Source organism: Mustela putorius, unplaced genomic scaffold (genome assembly GCF_011764305.1).
Source record: "Mustela putorius furo isolate JIRA1106 unplaced genomic scaffold, ASM1176430v1.1 tig00003834_pilon_pilon_pilon, whole genome shotgun sequence".
NCBI classification, from domain to species: Eukaryota; Metazoa; Chordata; class Mammalia; order Carnivora; family Mustelidae; genus Mustela; species Mustela putorius.
Window position 1 is genome coordinate 131,635,260 of NW_025421987.1, and position 20,475 is coordinate 131,655,734.

Genomic DNA, 20,475 nt, shown 5'->3' on the forward strand with positions numbered 1-20,475 from the left:
CTGATTGAGACTTTCTGGGTGATGCCCTGGAACTTTCATTTCTGACAAGTACCGGGTATACAGTTGGTCCCAGGGGCCACACTGCGGAGCCGGGAACGCAGGGCTAGCATTCTATCTCCTCCACTTAGGTGTACCTGGTCTCAACTTCCCCTTCTGCGCCCTCAAGGAAGCAGGGGAGCCAAGACGATCCTTGTTAAAGTCCAACCCCGGGGCGCGTTATCAAGCTGCTGACAGTCAGGCCTTCTGACTGCCTGTCCAAAGGGTCGCGCCGCGAGGCAGCTGCAAGCAAATTCCAGATAACGTTATCCGGGAGTCACGCGACCGCCGGCTGCCCCCCGGCTCGCCCAGGCCCCTCCCCGCCCCCACCCGCGGCCCTGCGGTCGCGGGGCGGAGCGAGGGGCGGATCTGCTGTGCGGCTGGCGGCAGGGCGGGTAAGGGGCGGCGCCAGGGCACGGGTCCTCAGTCAAGTGACGCGGAGCAGCTGGCCCGCGCGCCGACTGCGGAGCGGAGAGGCCGGAGGATGGGCTTGTGGGGGGTGTTTCGCATTCTCTCTCTACTGCTGGTGCCGCTGCTGCCGGGTACCGCGTGCGGCCTGCGCGTAAGTCCACGGGACCCCGCGCGGGGGTTCATTGAGAGGGGGCAGGCTGGCGAGGGACCGGGCTGGGGCTGCGGCCGCCCTCCGGGGTGCTGCAGGGCGTGGGCCTGGGACCCCGGACTGTGCCGGGGCAGGCGGGCAGCTGGAGGAGCGCAGGCAGTGGACCGGCCCTCCCGTCGGGGGCGGGCCGGGCGGGGCGCGCGTCCTTCCCGGTAAGCTCTGTCGCTCGCGTGTTCAGCCCCGGTCGCCCCTTCCGCTTGGACCCACTTCCCCGTTGGTGCAAGACGGGGTGAGAGAAGGTGCGCCCAAACCTTTCTAGCTTTGCAGTTTTCCGGGAGGGAGATTGCAAGGAGCGCAAGGCAATGCAGGGCGCCTTGGGCTGTGGCTTGAGGCGCCCTCCCTTGCCCAGTTCGGGTGCTGCGGAGCGCTCCGGAAGGAGAAAAATGGGGTCAGGAGAGGCCCCGGCGATGGGAATGTTGGATTGATTTCCTTCGAGGGGTTCTCCTTTCAAACATTTCGTCCCTTTCCCGCCACTCCCAGCTGCTGCCTACTGTTTTTGGCTTGAATTTTCCCGATCTTCAGTGTTTGGCGGTGCAGGCCAGGGGTGGACAAGAGATAGGCTGCAGGTGGCAGCCAGCGTTGCTGGAGGTCCGGCCGAACAAGTAGGTGAGGTGGGGGCCGGGGGGGGGGCAGTGCAGGATTGGCGGGAGGATAGCCTCAAATAGAGCTAAAGCATGGGCCGGAGGGGCCTCCATACCGCTGCCTGGGGAGGTCAACATCACAGCCGCGGAAAAATTGGGGGGGGGGGCGGAAGATAATTGAAATGGGCACCTGGCCCTCCGTACGTTTAGCGAACCAAATGTGGCTCCCCCCAAAGTTTAGGTGGGCTGCTTGATGCTAGGGCGTGTTTTCAATAGAAGAGGAAATTTGGGCCCATTTACTTGTAAATTTCATCTCTTGATGAAAAGCTTTCGGTAAGTGCTTAGGCAGAGAAGTCATATATTAATTTAAAATCAAGGTTGGAAATCTTAAGTTGTTGAAAAACAGTTGCTGAACATAGCTTAATTTGGGGTTCTAGAGAAAGGTCACCTTAAATTGAGTGCTAACTTCTGTCTGCCTACATCTCTGGTTTCCCTGCTTTTTGTGTGTGTGTGTGTGTGTGTGTGTGTGTGTGTGTAGGAGCCCTGGGTGAGAGCTACCCAGCTCTGAGAACCACTGGCCAGGGTGGAGCCAGGGTGGAGTTGGGGAACCATGGCAGGGAACAGTGGCAGAGAAAATGGGGGGGGTGGCACTGTGGGAGGAGAGAGATCAGGGTTTAGGGTTGAGGAGCTGGTGGAAAGGGCAGCCCACTGGGGAACGTTGTGCCCCATCGTCCTTCCGGGGGGTGCCCAGAGCCTACACAGGGAGTCCAGCTTCACCCCAGGAATTTTTATGGCAGGTGTCTAGGTGGCCTTTCTGGCCTGGAGCTTCAGAAAGATACCAGCAAACTAGCTTTCCAGGGTTTCCTTGTTTACTTGTATGTAGAACTGTGGTTCTCAGACTTTAACTGTCCTAGAAATGAAAATAGAAACTTTAAAAAAATATTTATTAACTTATCTAAGAAATAATAAATCATTACATGTCAACGAACTATATCTCTTGAAAAATAACAGTATTTCTCCCCAAACTTGAGCCGAAGGAGTGGCACAGTTTTACATTTTTGCACACCTCTTTTGCGCCTGTTGTAATAGATGATAGCTGGGTATGTTCAGTTTTTTTTTTTTTTTTTAAGATTTTATTTATTTATTTGACAGAGAGAAATCACAAGTAGATGGAGAGGCAGGCAGAGAGAGAGAGAGAGGGAAGCAGGCTCCCCGCTGAGCAGAGAGCCCAAGGCCCCTGAGATCCCAGGCCCCTGAGATCACGGCCTCAGCTGAAGGCAGTGGCCCAACCCACTCAGCCACCCAGGCGCCCTGGGTATGTTCAGTTTTGCCATATCACATGTCATAGAGCCCCTGGAAAACTCCACCATACACTCATGAGAGAATGAGAATGCAAAAGGCAGTTATAGCTTAGTAGTATTAGGAATATAATTCTGAGTAAATGTACCTCCTGAAAGAGTCTCCCTGGACCACACTTTGAGAACCACTAATTTAAAATAACACTTTTTTTAATCATTAAAAAAAAAAGTTGACATGCTTTGTGGAAAAACTTTTAAATATTCAGAAAACTGTAAGTAAGAACATGAGAACTGCCCACCACGTTACAATCCACTGTGTTTGTATTTTAATAATAAAGCGTAGCAACCAACTGGTATTTGAGTGGCTTGGATTCGAGGCAGGCTGGGTAGATGTGAGTGGCCTTCAGGTTTTGAATGGGGACAAGGAAGCTCTAATATCCCACAAAGCTGACGCCAGTTCCTGGTTGCAGGCGGAGCCGACCTGGAAACTTCTGCTTGGCCACTGTCCTTTCTAAGGAACTCACCTTCCAGAGCCCGCCCACACAGAACTGGCAGGGGACCCTCTTAGGAGCAGAGACAATGGCGATCTTCAGGCAGCTGTCCCTGGGTACAAAGGCTGCCTTGGCTGCAGGCACGGTCTTCGTGTCCATGATTGTGTCCCGCTCCTATCTGGCGGGGAGCCTTGAGCTCAGGGCCTGGCGTTGGCTGTTCCGCCTGCAGCTGGCCCTGTTTGCCAACTCGCTCATGCTCATTGGCTCCCTCTACATCTGGCGTAGCGCAGTCAGCAACCTCAGCCACTCCCCTGCCGCAGAGTCCACCTGTTTTCAGCTTTGGAAGATGGCTGTTGGGGCATTTCTTGCCCTGGCCCATTCCAGTTTCTTCACCATGCTCTTTTTAGTGGCAGAGGAGCCCTATCTCTTTTCCTTGGCAGCCTACTCCTGCCTCGGGGCCTACATCATCATGGTCTTCTTTCTCTGTACCCTCAGTGGCATGGAGCAGGCCTGCCAGCTCTTGGCGTGGCGCAGTGGTAGGGTTGTGGGCAGCCTTGACAAGACAAGGAAGCTGGCGGTCAGGCCGGCCCTGGCCGTGGCAGTGACTGCCGTGCTCAGCGTGGCTGGGCTCCTGAATGCCGCTCAGCCTCCAGCTGTGAAAACCGTGGAGGTGCCCATCCATCAGCTGCCTCCCTCGATGGACAGCCTCAAGATCGTGCTCCTCTCAGACATTCACTTGGGCCCCACAGTGGGCAGGACCAAGATGGAGATGTTTGTGAGCATGGTGAACATGCTGGAACCAGACGTCACAGTGATCGTGGGTGACCTCTGTGATTCAGAAGCCTCCGTCCTCCGCACAGCCGTGGCTCCTTTGGGTCAGCTCCACTCCCGCCTCGGCACCTACTTCGTCACGGGGAATCACGAGTACTACACGTCAGACGTCAGCAACTGGTTTGCGCTGCTGGAATCCCTGAACGTCAAGCCCCTTCACAACGAGAACGTGAAGATCTCCGCCACAGGGGCCCAGCATGGGGGTGGTGATGGGGAGGACTGGATCTGCTTGGCTGGGGTGGACGATATCGAAGCAGACATCCTGCACTACTCCGGCCACGGCATGGATCTCGTCAAGGCCCTGGGGGGCTGCAGCCCAGACCACACCACCATCTTGCTAGCTCACCAGCCGCTGGCTGCCAAGAGAGCCCTGCAGGCTCGGCCAGATATTAACCTGATTCTCTCTGGGCACACGCATGCTGGGCAGATCTTCCCCTTGAACGTGGCTGCCTATCTTTTGAACCCCTTCTTTGCTGGCCTCTACCAAGTGGCCCAGACTACATTTGTATATGTCAGCCCAGGCACGGCCTACTATGGGATACCCATGAGACTGGGTAGCCGGGCGGAGATTACAGAGCTTATCCTGAGGCGGGCTCCCTGAATCTGTCCGGCCTCACGGCTTTTCGGTGCCCTTGCCCTTCACCATCCATCCCTCCTTAGAGTGGGTTGCCTGCTTTCCCCCTCCAGCCTCTCCTGCCCAGCCCTGCCAATACATGCTCGGTCACAAGCCTGGCTTGAACAGTGGTTTGTGCTGGGGCTGCCTGTCAAGTCCAGGCTGGCTTACTCTGTAGGTGGCCAGTGGCTTCTTTATATGTATCTGTGAGACTACTCAAGTCACATGTAAGGACAAGCATCTATTTTCCAGATGATGGGAAGTAAACTCTCCTCCTCTGCAGAACTCAGAAGGCTGAATGGAAACGTGGGGCTGCTTGAAAGGGATACCTCTAGAAAGCAGAACAGAGAGGAACACTGGCGTTTTTAAAACCCCTTTAGGACTTAGGCAGTTTTCAGGATCAGTGATCCAGAGCTTTCTGGGGAAAGGGCAGAGCAGATCTGGGAGAGCAGGCAGGAGGGAGGCCCCGTCTGGCTGCTGGGGAAGAATGTTTCCTTTTCCCTCTTGGTTCTGTCAGAGTCCCCTTTATTGAGGGCATCAGCCAAACCCTCGGGGACGCAGGGCTCTGGCTGTTCCGGGCTCGTGTGCTGCTCTTTTATCGCCTGTGCTTCTGGGCCTTGGGCTGGAAAGAAACAGAAGCACAGTTGTAGGCATTGGTAATGCACTGCTGCTTAGGGATTCAGAGGGGGTTTGCCTCCCTGGGCTCCTTTAATCCAGTACTTGGGCGAGGTAATTAGGGATAGGCTACCTTTCCCTCCTCGAAGGTGAGAAAAATGAGGCAGAGAGAAGCAGGGTGCTGGCAACATGACAGGGTATGGAGGGGACCCTTGGCCGAAAGCCAGGCCTTCTGCCTCCCTGTCCACGGTCTGGTGCTTAAGGAGCGGCATCTGAGACCAGTGAGTGCAGAGCTCAAACACATGCTGCTGTGCCAAGAGAATGAACAGGGCTCGAGAACCTGAAGGTCTCTCAGCCTGGAAGGGGTTTGGCTTGGTTCAGCGTAGGCTGGCTTTGACATTGGCAGAAGAGTAGAGAAAGTAGACCCCCCCCACCTCCCAGATTTGAGTCTGCGTTTTGTGAGATGCTGAGGCACGCTCTCTACCAGGGGAAGTTGAGTTTGCTGGGGGAAGGGGCACAGTTTTGTACTCTTGCAGGGCTGGGAGACCTTCCTTCCCCCTGGGCCCTGGCTGTGGACTGCTGGGACTGTCTTCCCTGCTGGGTGGCTTCCACGCCAACACCCTCCTGTCCATCTCTCACCCTGTTCTGACCCCATCAGCATTGTCCTAGGGCCTGGACATAGAACCATAGCGCCATGCTGCTGGGCTCTGGACCCTGGAGTGACCTGCTCCCTGCTGGCCAAGCCTCTTGTGCCAGAGGCAAGAGACCCTTCAGCCCTGAGGTAGCAGTCAGTAAGCTCTCCTGTTGGAAAAGGCCTCACTGAGAAGCCCAGGGACCTCGGCTTAGCACTGACTTTTTGTAACCAAGAGTCTCTCCAACAGGGAACAAAAACCCCACTTGGCCTGGAGAAGCTCATCCTGCTGCTCTTCGGTCAGGTAGCATTAGGGGAATGACTTGACCTCACCAAGCCTCAGTTTCCCTCACCCTAAAATGAGGATAATTCTGTCTACCTCAGTATTGTTCCACCAGGTTGGTATTAAGATGTGGAGTGAGGTACCTGTGGCCCAGGCGCACCGGAAGCGCTTGGTGGCGTTAATATTTAACCGTCATGGGGGCCAGCTGTGCTGGGCAGGGGGTGCCCAGGGAACGAATGGAGTGGCCAAGCCTGGGGAATGCTGCCTATGGCTAGGGTCCGGTGAGGTGTCAAGGCAGCACCTGCTGGGGGTCTGTTTTTCTTGGCCTGTGCTACAGTATCCTTGCACACACTGTGGCCTCAGGGAGTTCCTTATATTTTCCTCCTGTCTTCCTGGTGTGAAACAGAATCCTAGGCGCTCCTGGAGACCCCCTTTCTCGTTGGCAGGCAGACGAGGTACTAACAGTGAGCCTTCCAGGCAAATTTAAAATCAGTCTTTGCGTTGGGATTTCAGCGGTTTCTTTGTTTGTATCCCCTTGTGCTTAATCGTCCTGCAGCCAGGAGTAAGTTTCCGAACCCTCTCCTCCCTCCCTTGTGACCTGATCCCGTTTTCTGGATCATTCCAGTTGACTTTCCAGCTCTCTGTTGCTTAGATTTCACCAGACTCCTTGCTGCCATTTATCTTCCAGCCTTAGGTGCCGCTGGTGGCGGCTGACCTTTCTGGATATTCTTCATCTGTGTTCTGAGCTGCCTGAGATTAGCTTCCTTCTTTACTGTTTATCTTGCATCTTTGTCTCCTCTTTCTCCAAAGTACTGTCATTTTGCGGTCTTGTGTACCCTCACTCTTGTTCTGAAGTCCTTGCTTGCCTGATTGTTTTCAACTCCCAGAAGTAAGACAGGTCCATCCTGTGTGTCCTGGTAAGACTGAGCAGCACCTTTTCCTGCATGGTTTAGATCCCGTGGTGAGGTGGAATTGTTCCCAGCAGAAGCTGCTCCCTTACTGTGCAGATGTGGCCCTGGTGGGCCACTCTCCGCGGCACCCTTTGCTCCTGTTCCCTCTTCCTCGATCACTCACCTTCTTTGTTTTGTTCGTGTGTGGCTGGGGGAGGTGGTGAGGAACATACACTGGAAGCTTGGGAAGTCTTTCAGTTTCCTTTCAGTTTTTCTTTTAATTTGTTAAACTCAAAATGAAGCATAATGCTTTTTAAAAATTAACAGCAGCTGTACTTTGGGTCTAGGTTTCGTGAGAAACTTGTTATAAAATCTTAATAAGTTAATGCTGAAATATATGACAGTATATTTCACATATGTCTGTTTTTATGCCAATACTGCACTGTATTGGTTACTGTAGCCTTGTGATTTTTTTGGAATCAGGAATTGTGATTTTTCAAGATCATCTTGGGTACTTGGGGTTCCTTGAAATTCCATATGAATTTTTCTATTTCCTCAAAAAAATGCAGTGGAATTTTTTTAAAGATTTTATTTATTTATTTGATAGAGATTACAAGTAGTCAGAGAAGCAGGCAGAGAGAGAGGAGGAAGCAGGTTCCCCGCTGAGCAAAGAGCCCCATACGGGGCTCGATTCCAGGACCCTGAGACCATGACCAGATCCGAAGGCAGAGGCTTTAACCCACTGAGCCACCCAGGTGCCCCAATGCAGTGGAATTTTGATAGAGATTGTTTTGAATCTAAGATCCCATTGGGTAGAATGGACATCTTAATATTCAGTCTTCTAATGTGTGAACACAGGATATCTTTCTATTTATTTATTTCTTTCAGAAGTGTTTTGTCATTTTCAGTGTATGATTCTCATCTCCTTGGTTAGGTTTAGTAAGTATTTTTATTCTTTTTGATGCTATTGTAAATGAAACTGTTTTCTTACTTTCCTTTTTAGATTATTTATTGTCAGTGTATAGAAATGCAGCTGATTTTTATATGTTGATTTTGTGTTCTGCAGTTTTGCTGAATTTGTTTATTAGTCATAGCAATTTTTGGTATTTGGTATCTTTTATTTCTTTTTCTTGCTTTGTTGCTCTGGCTAAGACTTCCAAAATTACGCTGAATAGAGGTGGTAAGAGCGGGCATTCTTGCCATATTTCTGATCATAGAGGAAAAGCTCGTGGTCTTTCATCATTGAGTATGATGTTAACTGTGGACTTTCATATATGGTCTTTATTATGTTGAGGTGATTTCTTCTAGTCCTAGTTTGTTGAGTGTTGAACCTTGTCAAATCTGTTTTCTGCCTCAATTAAGATGGGCATGTGGTTTTTGTCCTTTATTCTGTTAACATGGTGTATTATAATTACTGATTTTATATGTTGAACTATCCTTGCATTACAGGAATAAATCTCACTTGGTCATGGAGTACTATCCCTTTAATGTGTTGTTGAATTCAGTTTGCTGGTACTTTGTTGAGGATAGTTGTGTCAATATTCATCAGACATAATTGGCCTGTAGTTTTCTTGTTATGTCTTGTCTTGCTTAGGTATTAAGGTAATGTTAGCCTCATAGAATGAGTTTAGAAGCATTTCTCCTCTTCCATCTTTTTGGCAAAGTTTCGGGAAAACTGGTGTTAATTCTTTAAATGTTTGGTAGAATTCCTTAGTGAAATCTTCTGGTCCTAGGTTTTTCTGTGATTTTCAGTTACTGATTATTTTCTTTCCAGTTATCGGTCTTCTCAGATTTTCTGTTCCTTCATGATTTAGTCTTGGTAGTTTTATGTTTCTAGGAATTTTTTCATTTGTTCTAGATTACCCAGTTTATTGGCATACAATTGTTCATAGTAGTATCTTGTAATCTTGTTTATTTCTGTGGCATCAGTTGTAATATCTCCTTTTTCATTTCTGATTTTATTGAGTCTTCTCTCTTAATTAGTTCATCTAGCTAAAGCTTTGTCAGTTTTGTTGATCTTTAAAGAAAAACCCAATTCTCAGTTTCATTGATTTTTTTTCTTTCCTATTATTTGTTGTTGTTGTTGTTCTTTCATTTATCTCTGCTCTGATTTTTATTATTTCCTTCTTTCTGCTAGCTTTGGGTTTAGTTTGTTCTTTGGTTTCTTGAGGAATTATGTCTCTTATAGTTCCTTTGTTTGAATCAGGACCTAAAAATAAAACCCATATACTCTATATGATATATTTCTTAAATCTAAGTCTAGAAAACATCTTTCCTCTTTATGTCACCTATTTGTTCAAGTTATCTTAGTATTTCCTACATTTCGGAATTGTGGTGGTTAATGTGTTATATTATCCCTCATGTTGTCAGTGAGCTAGTAGAGATAGAGATCTGTAAAAGTTATAGCTAGATGCTGGATAGTTTCAGGTTTACCATTTTTCTTTTTTGGGCAGGAAGACTTCATTGCTTTCAGTGATGCTAACACTGACCCACGGGTCTAGTGTTGTCAACTTGATCTGTCCACTAGAAAGTTCCTCCTCATCTTTTTTTTTTTTAAGATTTTATTTGTTTATTTGACAGAGATCACAAGTAGGCAGAGAGGTAGGTTGGGGGTGGGGGGAAGCAGGCTCCCTGCTGAGCAGAGCCCAATGCCAGGCTCAATCCCAGGACCCTGGGATCATGACCTGAGCCCAAGGCAGAGGCTTTAACCCACTGAACCACCCAGGCGCCCCCTCATCATCCTTTCATCTAATGTTTCAGCAGTCATTGATGATTATGCCTTTTTTTTTAAAGTTTGCTACATTTATTATAGAATTTAGGGAGCCGGAGTACTAAAAAGGCTTTCCAGGAATAGTTAATTACCTTTTATATATTCAAGAAATGATGGTGTATCTTCTTTTATCTCTGTTCTGAATTCTGAAGGAGTTTTTGGAGTACTCAGAAATATAATCCTGCCATCAGCTCCCAAAATAGTGATTTTTTAATTGCATAATTTCTTCTGTATTTACTAACTATGGTTCTTTTACAAAGAACTCTCCTCATCAATTGGTTACTGTGAAAAAGGGTATAAGAAAGGCAAGACGGATGCTGGACTTCCCTTTTATTCATCAGTTGTCAGAATAAAGAGTTGATGCACCAGCATACCCCAAGGATGTCCAGTAAGCTTTTTGGGGTGGGAGGAAGTAACATGAATTTGGCTCTTTTCTTATATCTGATGTGCTTCAGTCTACTGAAGTGATAATTTTTTTTTTTAGATTTATTTATTTATTTGAGAGAGAGAGAGATCAAACAGAGGACGTGAGAGGGAGAAGCAGACACCCCAGCAAGCAGAGAGCCCTGTGCCAGGCTTGATACCAGGACTCTGAGATCATGATCTGAGCTGAAGGCAGATGGCTAACTGACTGAGCCCCCCAGGCACACACCCCTGCGTGATAAATCTTTTGATGCTCAAAATCTCCCACCTTTGAGCAGTTGGGGCCCTGCTTCTCTATCATTTTGTTGTGACCGTAATGGTTTTTGATAGTTTTAGGGTTATTTTGTACATATTCTGGCCTAGACTTGGACTAAGTAATTTCCTGAAGGAGCTCTGGTTCCTTTTAGTGGGAAATACTTAGAGACCATAATTTAAGTGCTAGAGGAGCTAGTGTCATTTCTAAGTCGTTTCAGTGTTTATTGCTAGGAAATAAATATTTTTTTAGAAAGAAAAAAACTATATTAGAATTTCCAATTTAAATGTCAAGTTAAGAGTTTTTTTGAAAAATAAACTTTATTTTTTAGAACACAGCAGACTTGAATGGAAGGTACAGAGATTTCTCACAGAACCCTGGTTACAGGGTTTTTACTTAACTTTCTTTGATTTTATGTTTGTTTCCATTTTACACTGAAAATTTTGGTTCCTAACAACCAATGTAATTATTTATTTACTTTATTCTACCTACATATATTAATGGATTCAAAATAGCAATAAACTATTATTACTAGGATGAAATTTACTGGATACAGTTTTGTTTGTTTTTGTTTGATCTGAATGCAGCTTAAGATACATTTTTATCCTTAGGCTAAATATCATCAAAATAGTCTTTCAAATTCACCTGAAATGATTCTTTCCTGTGTGGAAAGAAACTTAGGTCTGATATTAACTTTGAAGAACTGTTTTATAATTTTAAGACTCATTTTTATTATTATTATTTTTAAGACTATGTACTTACCTTTTCTCTGAGCTGAGGAGGCAGAATTAAATCTGTAACTGCCTGTGAGTCCTGGAGGATTTGGGGAGCTGGTCCCAAGCTGTGTTCATTTCTCCTCCATTCTGCCATTTTCCTTCCTCTCCCGTTGTAATTTGTGTTCCATTGTCATTGACGCTCTTCATCTGCTATCTCTTGGAACACTGAACAAAAATCTTTGCGGAACCAGAGAGGCAAACATACATAACAACACTGATAAAAATAGGACGCATAAGCCAGAGTGGGTCATCCACAACTTCCTTCGGATTTGCATTGATTGTCACTCTTCCCTTTGGCTGTTTGCTTCTTCAGCCTGTCTCATGTCTGCTGCTTCCCTGACACCTGGCTGTTTGAAAGGCTGTTAGCTCTGGCACAATCAAAGTTTGTTGTATAATCATCGGAAATACCCCTCTGTCTTCCTGTTCTGTGAGCTGAGGGGTCTGGGAAGCCCATGTGTATCTATACCCTTCTATCACCATCTTCTCCACTCCCCTTCATCCCTTGTCCCTCAACCCTAGGGCATTAGCAGCCTAGGAACGTTGGGTCTGTGCCACTCCAGAGCTGAGCACCTCCTGTCAGGAATTCTCCAGGCTCTTGGGCCCCGGGGGTGAGTGAAAGGCCATACAGGGTGCTGGGGTTACAGATCCATTGAACAGGTGCTTTACTAGGGTCATACTGAAGGGCTGGAAGATGTAGTGTTTCCGAATGGTCAACATGACCCCTAACTTGTGACGTCACTGAGCACCTTGTTTTTCTTTGTGTTGAGGAATGTGCATAATGTAATGCTAATATAATGGTTTTTAGTCCTGAGTATTAGAAAACCTGGGTGATGTTCACCTTTCCTGGTGACATAAATATTGGTATTGTGTTGAGTTTTCTTAAAGAGATGCTTATTTACCACTGAAATAATCTAAACAGAATAACTTTCAAAATGTTATGTCAGACAGTATTAGGTCTCTGCTGTATAAATGGTTCAAGGGTATTTTGTCTGTACTGCTGTCTTTTTTCTCCAGTATTATACGCATTATACACAGGGGTCTTGGGAAGGTGTGTCATTTGCCTTGCTTGCAATTGCTTTTTCTTTTCTAAGTTTCTGTGACCTCATGCATTGTAAACACTGATGCTGCAACACCCGTGCACGTGTGAAATAAAATGATAGCTCTTCAGTATTCCGTTCCCGTGCCAATTAATTTAGAAAGCGTGGAATCTGACCACAGGTCATATTTTTTGTTCTTTTGTATTTGGGGGGGACTAAGCTCTGAAGGCAGTTTTCCCCTTTCCTTCTCCCCCACCATTTCTCAATTGCTTTACTTCTGTCAGAGGTACCACAGCCCAAAGATGTTAAGGAGGCCGGCCCTTTTAGACTAGATCCCCTCAGGTCCTTCAATGTTGAGAGGAGTCACTTTGGAGCTTTGAAGCGGATTTTCCCTATTTACCTTGGCCATGACAGCCACCATTTGGAAGCTGTGGGCTACTCTTCCAAGCCTCAGTTTCAGGGACTTGTCACAGTTCCTTGGGTCTCATGTTTATCTGTCAGACCAGCGTGACATCCCATGAGGTGTGCTGATGACCGGGGTCTCTCGTGGGAGAGAGTGGGGCAGTGGGGGGGGGGGGCGCTGGGACTAGAGAGAGAATGTGTACTGCTATCCTGCCCATTTACAAACAAACCACTCTTGATCCTTTCTACTGAGAGTTTTGAAAAGAGTAGAACATTAGCCACAAACTCAAACCCTGGGTTTTCCACTTGGCTCTTCCCTGCATAATGCCTCTGACTTGTGGTGGGGGTTCAGGGTCTGTTAAGTAAAGTCATCCCAGTTTGCACTCAGGACCAGGGAAATCACTGTAGGATAGGCGCTTCTTGTTGGACCCATGTAGAAGGGCCTGGGTGGGCCGTGGCTCCCTTTCTCCCCAGTCTCCTAAAAAGCGGTAACTGCCATCACATTTCGGGACACCTGGTATGTCCGCTTAGGTGTATCCAGCCATCCCCAGAAGGCCATTTTCCCCAGGTACCCCAGTCCTAATGGGGAAGGCATCACAGGGTTCTTCCTTGAGAGATCCATGCAACCTTCCCTTCAGTCAATTGGCATTTGTTGGAGAGGCTGCCCCAGAGCTGGGAACTGGAGGAAGGAATCACAACTTTCCTTTGCAGTGGCTGATGTCAGCCTTTTGCTCAGGAGTTCTTGATTTTTTTTTTTTTAAGATTTTATTTATTTATTTGACAGACAGAGATCACAAGTAGGCACAGAGTCAGGCAGAGAGAGAGGTAGAAGCAGGCTCCCCGCTGAGCAGAGAGCCAGATGCAGGACTCGATCCCAGGACCCTGGGATCATGACTTGAGCTGAAGGCAGAGGCTTTAACCCACTGAGCCACCCAGGCACCCCTCTTGATTTTTTTTTTTTTCCTTGTTAGACACGTCAGGCAGCACCCTAGCACAATCATCCCACCCACTGGAAGTGCTGTGGTCTGTTGTACTCTCGCCTAGCTGGTCATTGTGGTGCTTATGTGGTCCCTTACTGGGTTTCTCAGGGGTACCAGGGCCCTCCTCAGCATGGCGTTCCTTCCTGATGGGAGTGTATTCTAGCCTGTCCTTGGGGATATAGTCAGATGGTGGGTTGTCTGGTCAGCCACATTCTCATCTCTTTGAGGCATCTCACAGTTCCTCAGGATGCCAAGCCCATCCTGGCATGTCCACTTCATTTCCCGTAGGCCAGCATCATGCCCAGGTTCCAAGGATCCAGATTCCAACAGCGTCGCAACTAGGTTACCTTTATCTAGATGGTAACTCACAAGTCATGGAACAGTGCACTCTGAGAGTAAACTTCCCTCTAGCCGGCCTTACGGTCTGTCCATTAAGGTCCTCTCCCAGTGTGCCCACATGGCTAAGTCCTGAGCCTTACCCTTCTATCTGGAGACAATAGTCTCTTTAACAATGGCCACAGAAGCCTCTGGCATCACAGAATGCCTGCTGTGGATGTTGATCCCATCTGGCAATCTTTCTTCAAAGCCCCCAACTGTGAATAAAAATCAGCCAACCTCACAATCCTTTAATTACCAGTACCTCCCACCACCCCGCGCCATTCCAGGGGTAGAGCTAATGCAGATGCCAACTCCTCCTGCTCTGCCTGTGGCTTCTCTCAATCCAGCACAGGTGAGGACCTAGAATTCGTATTTGCATAATGTGGGGTGTCCCCACCCACTTAACACCAGCCGGTAGGGTTCTTATGGCTGTCTCACAGATGTAAGAGATCCAGGTCTAGGTTCACAGCCTGAGGATCTGCTCTTCATTGGACTTCTAGAGCGTCCCACATTTTGGATTTGGCATATTTTACTTCCTTGAGCTATTGGTAGACTGAGGTTCAGTTGAGGTTCAAGTTCAGTAACAAGGACTGCTTCTAGGTGGGGCTGTACTTCCTGTTGAATCACAGCATGAGGGACATAATGTCTGCTTGTTCCATTTTTAAGAGGCTGACATGAGCCAAGGAATCACGTACCTGTAACTCACAGGGGTTAATATCTGTGCTGTCTTTAATTTCCCCTTCAATTTCCTCTTTTAAGTCTCTCTCCTTTTTTAAATGCCCCCAGTTTTTCCACCTGAGACCAGCAGGAGCCTCTTCAGGTTAGCCCCTGTGTCCTACATCTAACCACCACCCCTTGGTCCTGGGGGTTCCTCCTGTCCCCTGCCCACTTCACTGCCGCCACCACGGTCCATGACTCTGCTTCCTTTTGCTGCTCCAGGAAAAGGCCAGAGTGTACGACATTTGAAAACACACACTTTCACATGACCTTCCATGTAAGTTGCTCTCCACAGCTCTTGGTGTGAAGCCCAGGCCCACAAATGTGCATGTCAGGTGCGTTTAGTCTGGTTCCTGTCCGCCTTCAGTTCCCTGCCATGCACTGTCTGTATTGAGGTACTGGGGCCCCTTCTCAGCATCCCACACACTGTCTCCTCTTCCTGTGTCCTTCCCCTTGCCCACATCTTCCTTATCCTGAGGCTTAGCTTAAGCTGGTAGTTCCCAACACTGTCTGCACATGACATCATCATCTGGGCAGTTTTAAGAAATGCCAATGCCTCCACCCAAGATCAATTAAAATCTGAATGTCCGGGGGTGAGTCCTGACTTTGCTATTTTTAGAAGTTTGCATAGCCAATTCTGATGCGTGGCCAAGGTTGAGAAACAGAGTTCCTCCCTCTGAGAAATTTGTCCTCACGCCTCACTTCCGGGTTACATGCCATTTATTACCACTGCAGCATTCCACTCCAGCCCTGACCCCAGCTTTATTGAGGTATAATTGATACTAATACTGTGTAAGTTAAGGTGTGCAGCATGAACAATTTATCCGTTAGCATCTAGGCCTCACGATGTTGATACCTGGTCTAGAAAGAAGCTTCTTGTAGATTGTGGCCACATCTGGGTGGCTCTTTCTGATACTTCTTATAAATGGACAGTAGGGAGATATTTGGGCTGGATTCTGGGGTAGTTTGAATGCAGGGAAGGTGCTCCGCCTAGTGGGACAAAGGCCAGAGTCCATTGTCTGCTAAGATCACATCTTGGCAACTTCATGTGCTCCTCTGAGCCCTTTCCCCTAGACAAGCAGGCTGCAAAGAGCCCCTGCATTTACCAATGGCTTACCCCCTTTCTACCTGTCTAAAGAATTTCCCCACCTCATGTGCCACCTCTGTACTCACAGAATGGTAGAAAACCCTTTTTTGGCACCTAATTACATACATGCTGTGAAGATGTTTTTAAAATCATCCATCGGGGCACCTGGTCTAAGAAGTAATTTATATTATTCATGAGTTTCTCCAGGAGTTTCTTGCCTTTACTAGAACAAAGTGATAAGTGATTGACGCTCTGGCCCTTTCTTTAGAAATGATTTTTTTTTTTTAAGAATTTGTTTATTTATGGGCGGCTGGGTGGCTCAGTGGGTTAAGCCGCTGCCTTCGGCTCAGGTCATGATCTCAGGGTCCTGGGATCGAGGCCCGCATCGGGCTCTCTGCTCAGCAGGGAGCCTGCTTCCCTCTCTCTCTCTCTCTGCCTGCCTCTCCATCTACTTGTGATTTCTCTCTGTCAAATAAATAAATAAAATCTTTAAAAAAAAAAAAAAGAATTTGTTTATTTATTTGACAGAGAAGAGAGGACAAGAGCGGGGAGCGGCAGGGAGAGAGAGAAGCAGGCTCCCATGGAGTAGAGAGCCTGACATGGGGCTCCATCCCAGGACCCTGGGATCATGACCTGAGCCGAAGGCAGATGCTTAACAGACTGAGCCACCCAGGCGCCCGAGGAATGATTCTTAAATTAGCGGGTTGTTGTTGTTTTTTTTTGGTTAACTTTACTGAGATGAACTCACATATAGTACAGCTTTCCATTTGCCTCGAGAGATTTACTCCAAGTTGTTTAACTTTTCATCAGAGTGCTTTAATTCCGTGGTTAGATTTCAGGCCGAATGTCTAGGACTAGGGGTCTTACAGTTGTTTCCAGATATGACTTCAAGGGAAGCCTTCAAAGCTGTCATGGACTGTGGTGCTGCTATGAAAAAAAAAAAACTTACAAAAAAAAAAAAAGCCTAAAGCTGCACAAGGAATCTTACCAACAATGAAGGAAAGCAATTAACTGGTTTCTTAGGGCGCTGGTCTTATTGGCACCTGTGACCCCTCACTGCCTTTTCCCGTCCACCAGAGGGCAGTGTTCTATTCTACCTAACTGTTGGCTTCCCTTTCACATCCTAGCATTTTAGCTTCTGAACCAGTCCCCAGTGTTTCTCGAAATTTAATTTGCCTAGATTTTTTTATTTTGCTAGACATACACCTTTCATTGCAGCCCAGTGGAGACCTACATCAGGTGCAACTCTATATATGTATGTACAACAGAATCTTCGTAAAATAATACTTGTCTTTACCAGGTGCTGTACACTGGATATTTTCTGTTCTCTTTCATTTAAACAAGTGCCGATCAAAAAAAAGTTTTTTTAAGTGTCAGTCATCACCTAAATTAGGTTCATGATTCACAAATTGGATTGCAGCCCATAATTTGAAACAGACTGCCTTCAAGTTCACTTAGTCTAACATCCTGCGTGTTTGTGGAAATAGAGATGTGGGGTTAGGAAGGGTGTTTGCCTCATCACTGCAGGACTTGGAGCCCCAGCTGGGATGGCTGACTTCTCATCTCTTGCTCTCAGCCCAGTGACATGACTGTCACGGTCCATCCAGTGCTCCAGCCGATCACAGCCACAGCGAAAGAGGGTGTCTATATATGTGTTCTGTTCCCAGCACACTGGGCTTTGCTATACCAAGAAGAGACTCACCGTCAGCAGGGTTTTCTCTTTGGTAATATAATTTCTGTGTCTCAGCCGTCGATTGTCACGCTGGTGCTGGACAGGTAAACTCTTTGGAGTCCTGCCCATGGGTCCTCCCTGATGATTTCTGTTGCCTGGGTGCATTAGCCACTGGCTTAGCGGTGCTCTGTTTTACAGCCCAGAACCCAGGCCTTAACTCCATCAGCAAATTCCGCAGATGAAAGAGGCAGGGGGCCACTTGCCACGGTCAGAGTGTCTGCTTCCAAAATGCTGAAGGTGGAGGTTCTCACGTGATCCCCTCCTTGCTCTGTAGAATGCTTCCCAGAGGACATTCAAGATTGACTACCATCACAACCGCTTCCTGAAGGATGGCCAGCCCTTCCGCTACATCTCGGGAAGCATTCACTACTCCCGCGTGCCCCGCTTCTACTGGAAGGACCGGCTGCTGAAGATGAAGATGGCTGGGCTGAACGCCATCCAAACGTAAGTAGGAGGGCACCAGGCTCTCCCCAGGGCCAAGACACCCACACCTGGACAGAGGTACAGCCCCATTCCCAGTGCAGCTAGCAGTTTCGTTTCTTGGAATGGGACATGGTGTAATCTGGTGTTCTGAGAGGGGCTTGGCATGAGCTCAACTAGCCCTTCTTTGGATACTTAACCACCCACTGGAAATCACAAAATGAATCTCAGCTGGTGAAGGCAAAGGGGAGTAATAGTGATTGAGCATTTGTCGTGTGTAGGGCACTTTCCATGAAGGACTCCATTTCTTCAGTCCCATCTACAGCTGGTGAAACTAGGATTTACCCAAGTTCGTCTTTTTGGCCAGAGGTCTCCCTAGCATTTAGAGATAACTGTGTTTGTAGGCAGCCACAGCTTCTCTGAGCTCTTGGGGGCATAGGCCATGGTAGGTAGATTCCTGAACCCAGTTTCCCTTTGTGGTTCTGCGGGGTAATTCTAGAGCCTCGAGTTACAGAATTACCCCAATAATGATCTCTCGTCATGTCTTCTGCTGTTGCATGGTGACTAACTGGGGAGAAAGTTGGGGCGGCTGGCCACTCTGGTTTTTACACTACTGATGAGGATTGCAGATAGCCTCTTCAAGATAAGTGGTGAGAAAAATGCAGAGGCAGATCCCTGGGGCCGGGGACCTACCTGCAGTTTAACACTTAGCTCTGGGGGACTAAGGCCATGGGATTGTGGGAAAAGGCCACGAGCCAGGGGTCATCCGAGAGACCTCTGTGATGGCGTTTGTGGCCTAGGCTGAAGGCCGCCAGGGGAACGGGTGGAAGTTTTTGTCATGGCTTCCTGTGTGCTGTTCCTTACAAAATCTTTTGCAGGAGGATACAGGGTCAGAGGTTTGGGGTTTTTGTTGTTTTTCCTTAAAAAGTATTTTCAAGAAAATAAATATACCTCTTATTATCTTAGCATGGATATTTTCATTTTCCCTAGGCCTTACACAGGCATAAATAATTTTTATATAGTAGTACTTCATGTTCATGTAATTCTGGTTTTTTTTTTTTAAGTCATTACACAGGAACAGGGCTTCCTTGTGGGTCATAAACTTAAACATGTCCTTGCCACCAAGTGTGGTTCCATGGGGAGGCTGCTGGAGGGAGCTGTGTGAGCGTCTGAGGGCTTACACTTATACTGATGGTTCAGAAATGCCCAGATTTCTGAGCTGTTTCCAGGAAGGGGCTGTGTGTGTCTCGGCAGGTACGTGCCCTGGAACTTTCACGAGCCACAGCCAGGACAGTACAAGTTTTCCGGGGAACAGGATGTGGAATATTTTATTAAGCTGGCCCATGAGCTGGGACTGCTGGTCATCCTGAGGCCTGGACCCTACATCTGTGCAGAGTGGGATATGGTGAGTACAGCTGGGCTGGGTTCTGCCTGGCTGGCATGCACGACCAGCTGGGCTGGCAGCTGGAGATCTGGGGGACAGTGAGTGAGAGCAGTTTCAATAAGTCTCTAATTCCAGAGTGCACTGAGCCTGTCCCTGTAGCTGGATTAGGTGTGTCCTTTACCTTGGAGGTGTCTCAGCAGAGAAGGGCTGGTAAGGGTCAGAAGGCAGGCATCCCCCTCTTGGTGCTCACTCACATGGCTCAGTTTCCCCATTGTAAAAAAAAATGGGTCGTGGTATGGGCTCTGTCTCCCACCCAAGGTAGTCATGAAGCCAAGTGGATAATCTATACAAAGGCTTTGATTCTCCAAACATGGCAGGTGTGTAAAGTCATCTGACTTTAACTCTTGTGTTTCCAATTTCCTTGAAAGTTGCAAACGAGAAAGCCCAGTTAATACCCCTTCTTCATGAAACTTTTTTTCTTCACTGTTAAAATCATTCCTATCCCCTCCCCCATCCCCAGACTTTATAATGGCTTTTCTCTTCCTCTTTTCTCCCCCATCCCCCACCCCCATCCTAGGGAGGATTACCTGCTTGGCTCTTATTAAAAGAATCTATTATTCTCCGTTCTTCAGACCCAGGTAAGTTGTTACAGATGTCTTGAGATTACTTATGATGTCTTTGGACATTTTATATCTAAAGTACCAGGTATTTGGAAGCTGGGGTACTTCTGTCCCTCTGAAAGCTTACTGGAAGTGTGAAGGTTAATCACTGTCCACTGCAGGCATTGCATGTGTGGGAAATAGGGCTCACTTGAACTATTTGACCAGATCTTGCTGATAAACTGGTAGCTTTGAACTGGCATTGGGCCATGTTTGTGGTTTACCGATTCACTTCAATGCTTTCTCTGCCTACTTTCTCAATAAATTACATGGCCAGTGATAGCATCTAGCTAATCAAAATGGCAATTCATTTGTCTGCCTTTACAGAGTGATTTGTAAATGAAGTCTTTTGCTTATCTTTTTAAACAACCAGAAAATATTTTAGCTGTAAATAATCACCCTTATCGGTGAGAAGCTCCCATTTGGCTGCATTTCTGTCTTCTGAAGACTTCAGTTTTTCCTTGTGATGTTAGTGTTGGAGATGGTGATAAGAGCAGCTAACTTTGATTAAATTAAAATAAAATAAAAGGGAAAAACAGCCAGTAGTGCACTTGCTGGGCCATAAGATA

The 20,475-nt window shown here is 47.5% G+C and overlaps 1 protein-coding gene across 7 annotated transcripts in view; it reads left to right on the forward strand.

The window, feature by feature from the left end:
- The first annotated feature begins 408 nt into the window (after window positions 1-408).
- TMPPE (transmembrane protein with metallophosphoesterase domain) overlaps window positions 409-20,475 on the forward strand; it is a 76,051-nt gene continuing 55,984 nt past the window's right edge. Inside the window, exons 1-4 of one of the 7 annotated variants that reach the window (XM_045089072.1) lie at window positions 429-598; window positions 17,718-17,887; window positions 19,118-19,268; window positions 19,825-19,885. In XM_045089072.1, coding sequence (XP_044945007.1) covers window positions 521-598; window positions 17,718-17,887; window positions 19,118-19,268; window positions 19,825-19,885 — 460 coding nt within the window. In that variant the 5' untranslated portion in view covers window positions 429-520. Of the gene's footprint in view, window positions 599-811; window positions 895-1,135; window positions 1,262-3,004; window positions 7,512-17,717; window positions 17,888-19,117; window positions 19,269-19,824; window positions 19,886-20,475 lie in introns of those variants that run through there. The other 6 variants (XM_004774191.3, XM_004774192.3, XM_013046707.2 and 3 more) reach the window with 6 other exon arrangements.